This window comes from Triticum dicoccoides, chromosome 4A, assembly GCF_002162155.2.
Source record: "Triticum dicoccoides isolate Atlit2015 ecotype Zavitan chromosome 4A, WEW_v2.0, whole genome shotgun sequence".
NCBI classification, from domain to species: domain Eukaryota; kingdom Viridiplantae; phylum Streptophyta; class Magnoliopsida; order Poales; family Poaceae; genus Triticum; species Triticum dicoccoides.
Genome location: NC_041386.1, coordinates 508,902,298 through 508,907,048, shown reverse-complemented (window position 1 = coordinate 508,907,048; position 4,751 = coordinate 508,902,298). Strand labels below are relative to the sequence as shown.

At 47.1% G+C, this 4,751-nt stretch overlaps 2 protein-coding genes across 3 annotated transcripts in view; both read left to right on the top strand.

The window, feature by feature from the left end:
- Window positions 1-382: 382 nt before the first annotated feature.
- LOC119286455 (nucleoside diphosphate kinase 1-like) lies at window positions 383-2,668 on the top strand. The gene is made up of 4 exons (XM_037565835.1): window positions 383-585; window positions 718-766; window positions 1,817-2,048; window positions 2,291-2,668. Exons 1-4 carry the CDS (start codon window positions 535-537, stop codon window positions 2,406-2,408), a joined length of 450 nt encoding a protein of 149 aa, XP_037421732.1. The 5' UTR covers window positions 383-534; the 3' UTR covers window positions 2,409-2,668.
- A 1,021-nt stretch (window positions 2,669-3,689) lies between these two features.
- Window positions 3,690-4,751, top strand: part of LOC119286454 (monooxygenase 3-like) — a 2,056-nt gene continuing 994 nt past the window's right edge. Inside the window, exons 1-3 of one of the 2 annotated variants that reach the window (XM_037565833.1) lie at window positions 3,690-4,097; window positions 4,182-4,250; window positions 4,328-4,719. In XM_037565833.1, coding sequence (XP_037421730.1) covers window positions 3,757-4,097; window positions 4,182-4,250; window positions 4,328-4,719 — 802 coding nt within the window. In that variant the 5' untranslated portion in view covers window positions 3,690-3,756. Of the gene's footprint in view, window positions 4,098-4,171; window positions 4,251-4,327; window positions 4,720-4,751 lie in introns of both variants that reach the window. The other variant, XM_037565834.1, reaches the window with a different exon arrangement.

Genomic DNA, 4,751 nt, shown 5'->3' with positions numbered 1-4,751 from the left:
CTCTCGAGGAAGAAAAAAAAAGCAAAAACGTTTTTCCTGTTTCCGAGAGGCACGGCCGTGCCTCACGCGCAAGCAAAACAATGTCTCTCACGAAAGCAAAATCATACCTCTCGCGGAAGAGAAAAAAGAAAATACATTTTTTTCCGTTTCCGAGCGAAAGCAAAACCATGCTCTCTAGTTAGTTGTTGCCGGATTTGTGGGCATGTGAAGATCGGGCTACACGGGCCAGGAGTACTACGCGGGCCGGGCCGGGCCGCTACTCCCACGACAAAAATCCCAGATCTGCTGTTAAACGGGCCTACTGGTCATTGACTCCGTCGTATGCGATCGATTTATAAAACGCCCACATAAATCGCCGCTTTCCCTTCCACTCCCCACTCACAGCGTCCGTATCCAGAAACACAACTGATCACCCCAGCACCCCATATAAAACAGGGGAGGCCTCTCCACCCCTTTCACATCCCCGGCTCCTCTCCGTCCCCATCGCGTGATCGATCGCCTCCGCCTTTTCCGCGAGCCTCTACTTCCCCGATCATGGAGCAGACTTTCATCATGATCAAGCCCGACGGCGTCCAGAGAGGCCTGGTAAACCCCAACCCCCGTCTCTGCAAGGAACAACCCCTACGTGCTTGTCTGAATCTCGCGATCGGTTTCGTCTCCGGGTTACTGGAACCGTCTCTGATCATCGGTTTCGTGTTTGCAATTTCTCTTCTGCAGATCGGGGATATCATCAGCCGATTCGAGAAGAAAGGGTACTACTTGAAGGGTAAGAGGGTGTCCTTTGTTCCTACCTGATCAGTATGACCTAGGAACCCTTTTCCTTCCTAATTCGTCAGTTTCTGCTTCTTGATCTGGCTTAGACAATTAATTTCGCCACTTAGATCTACTTTTGGGTCGTATTATGTACTACCTCTGTTCCTAAGTATTTGTCTTTTTAGAGATTTCAAATGGACAACACATACAGATGTATATGTACATATTTTTAGAGTGTAGATTCACTCATTTCGCTTCGTATGTAGTCACTTATTGAAATCTTTAGAAAGACAAATATTTAGGAAAGGAGGGAGTATGTTATAACAGAGATATAAAAGTGGTTATTTATTTGTAACTTGATGGAAAATCAAGTAGTACTCTTTTTTGTGAGAAAAACCATAATTGGGGCCTGCCTCAGTTTGAACATGAAATCATTTTGAGCAGAGATGAAGTAGTGCTTTTACACCTTCCAAAAGTTAGTGCTTTTCCAATGCATAAATATGCTATTGCCCTTTTTGGGTAGGAGGAAAATTATTAATTTGCTTTGAATCGGAACTGTAACACACAAGTGCCTACTAATAGTATGACGACCACAATAACACAAGTTCACAGGTAAATGATATCTTCACCATGGGATTAAATTGTTACAAAAAATATATACTCCTCGCTGAATTTAATTGTAATAAACTACCTCGCTGCCAGATTTTACAAATTGGCAGGTTGGACCTTTTTCTTTCGTTGCTAAATGTGGATATAGTTTAAAACATGGACAATCTGTCACAATCTTCTATAAGTGCGGCCCTCGGTGAAATACACTACTTGTTACATTGGCTAATGGCTACTAGTTGTTGCCACACAATATAAGTAATAAAAAGGATTAGAATGTGAAACAAAAAGCAAACGTCATCGTAAATTATGTGAAGAGAAGAACTCATCTGAAACTTTTTTCGGTTCAGCTTTTATAATCATTGCCTTCGATGATTCACACATCCAATAGCCCATAAACAATCACTGGTTGAATTATTTTGGTGCTAATAAGTTGTTTGGAAATGTGATGATCCAGGGATGAAGTTTATGAATGTGGATAAATCCTTCGCGCAGCAGCACTATGCCGATCTCTCTGCCCAGCCCTTCTTTGCCAAGTTGGTGGATTACATCATTTCCGGCCCTGTTGTGGCCATGGTGTGGGAGGGGAAGGATGTTGTCTTGACTGGCCGCAGGATCATCGGGGCCACCAGGCCTTGGGAGGCGGCTCCCGGCACCATCCGTGGTGACCATGCTGTGGAGGTTAGCAGGTGAGCAAATGTTTTTTGTACATTGATCACTGAACTCCTTTTTGGTCACAACTATCAATGTCTTTTTTTCTTGGTGAGGAGTATGCGAGTAGAGAGTAGTAATATTGTCTTGAGTTTGTACAACTATGATCAATTGTCTATGTTTGCAGTGCAGCAGACGGAGGTGTTCATTTGTAGCTTTGCTTAAAACTTAACGGATAATACTGGTTCCTTAGACTGAACTCAAATTTTCTGCTGTGCAGGAATGTGATTCATGGAAGTGATTCTGTGGAGAACGGAAAGAAGGAGATCGCTCTGTGGTTCCCAGGAGGCTTAGCCGAATGGAAGAGCAACCTCCACCCTTGGATCTACGAGAACTGAGCTCACACGATCATCTACTTCTACTTGTTGATGCCTCGTTTCTTCAGAATTCGAGCTTGTCCCGGTCTGGCTATCCGAGTCGATGATTAGATTTCGTGCTGCGTGATGATGTTAATAACCGAACTTGAATGTGTTGCCTGAACCTGTATGGCTTCTGCATTTCCTTTGATGCAAGTGTAACTGCTGCCACCTCAGTGCAGTTGTCTGAAATAAGATAAACCTAGCAGGGGAGTTTAACCTTTTGTTCTTAAATTGATTGACATCTCAGAAGAGCTCTGCATTTCATCAAGGAGAGAGAAAACTAGTAAATCGTAAGTAGAAGAGAAAAGTATACTTTTCGTCCCTCAACTCTGAAATTTACCACAAAATTTTACTCGCATTTTACCACAAAATTTTGCACGCACCTTGCCCACCTGAGCATCCTCGATGCCAAAAAATTTCAGAAATTTTTGAATTTTTTTGCTATTTTTTTATTTTACTGTTCACTTCAGTGTACATTTACTTTTGTTTTTTTGCTGCGTGCTTCTTGAACTTCCAAACACGATGAAAATTTGCACGCACGTGGCGCACCTGAGTATTTTCGATGCCATAAAATTTCAGATTTTTTTGAATTTTTTTGCTATTTTTTTTGAATTTACTGTTCATCGGTGTACTGTTTACGCGCGGTCAAAACTGGTTTGACTCAGCAGTAGGGACGAAAAGTGACCGGTTTCGAGAGTTCGGGGTGCACTTTGTTCGGTTTTTGAGTTGAGGGACGAAAACTAAACTTTACAAAGAGTTGAGGGACGAAAAGTATACTTTTCTCTAAGTAGAACTAGAGAAGGGAAATGCCTCGGCTTTTAATTAAGGAAATGATAAGTACCTAACGTCAGGTACGAGCACATGAAAAACCGAACATTTTCGATGGCAATTCTAATGACGCAAGGATTGCAAGTTAGTTGATATACATGGTAATTTTCTGTTAAAAATAAACTGAAGTATTAAGTTACTATGTTTGCCAACTAAAGTTGTTATCCTTGCGTTAATAAACTTGCAATGTTCGACGTTTGATTTGCCATGCTGTCCAGGCGTTATGGTATTACTTTAATATTATTTTCTGAACCGAGGGATTGTTGATGTTTAAATCTCATATTTGCGGATTGTGAGTGATGCTGAAGTTGATTACTGAAGTTCGCAGTAAATCTCTGGGACGCAAAGTTTCTGGATCGCAGCGAGGTGGTGGACGTGTCTTGTCCCCTGTCTCTGAATCTTGTTGCCGGACGTGTGGCTCCAAATCCTTTCGCTTTGCGAACCCGAGACCCCCAAACCACCAGCCTCCTGCTGCGTATGGCGTGCTCCTGTCCAAGAAATGCTCGTCGTTGCCATGGCACCGCTGAGCACCTTCGTGTCCTCCCCTGCGCGTCACCCTTGTTCCGACTCGTATCATCGCCGTCGCCGGGGTGCCGTCTCTGCGTCGTCGTCGTCCTCCTCTACTAAGGCGGAGGAAGTGGTCATCGTGGGCGCGGGCATCGCGGGTCTGGCCACCGCGCTCTCCCTGCGCCGGCTCGGCGTGAGCGCCACCGTGCTGGAGCAGGGCCCGTCCCTGCGCGCGGGCGGCACGTCGCTGACGCTGTTCAAGAACGGGTGGCGCGTGCTGGACTCCATCGGCGTCGCCGACGAGCTCCGGGCCAAGTACCTCCGCGTCCAGGGGTACACTACACCTACCTAGCACTTCTCCTCTCTCCTTCCTTCATGCGTCCAGTGCTTAAACTGCGAGGTTTCAGCTGGTCGCAGGATGAGGATGCGGTCGTCGGCGGGCGGGCGTGACCTGCGCGAGTTCTCCTTCGAGGAGGAGGCTCCTGGGTACGTATGTCGTCTCAACACTCGCCCTGTGTTCATGCATCGATTTGCTCTGCTTTAATTACGGATGTATGTGTCAGGCAGGAGGTGCGGGCGGTGGAGAGGGGAGCGCTCCTCGCGACGATGGCCTCCAAGCTCCCGCCGGGCGCCATCTCCTTCTCGTCCAGGCTCAAGTCCATCGCCGGCCAAGGGCCCGACGGCACCCTGCTGGAGCTCCAGGACGGGAGGCGGCTCCTGTCCAAAGTGGTGCTGGGCTGCGACGGCGTCAACTCCCCGATCGCGAGGTGGATGGGGTTCTCGGAGCCCCGGTACGTGGGGCACATGGCGTTCCGTGGCCTCGCGGACTACGCCGGCGGGCAGCCGTTCGAGTCCAAGGTGAACTACATCTACGGCCGGGGCGTCCGCGCCGGCTTCGTCCCGGTCTCCCCGACCAAAGTCTACTGGTTCATCTGCTTCAACAGCGCGACCCCAGGTAGTACTTCATTTTGATATGACATATTGACA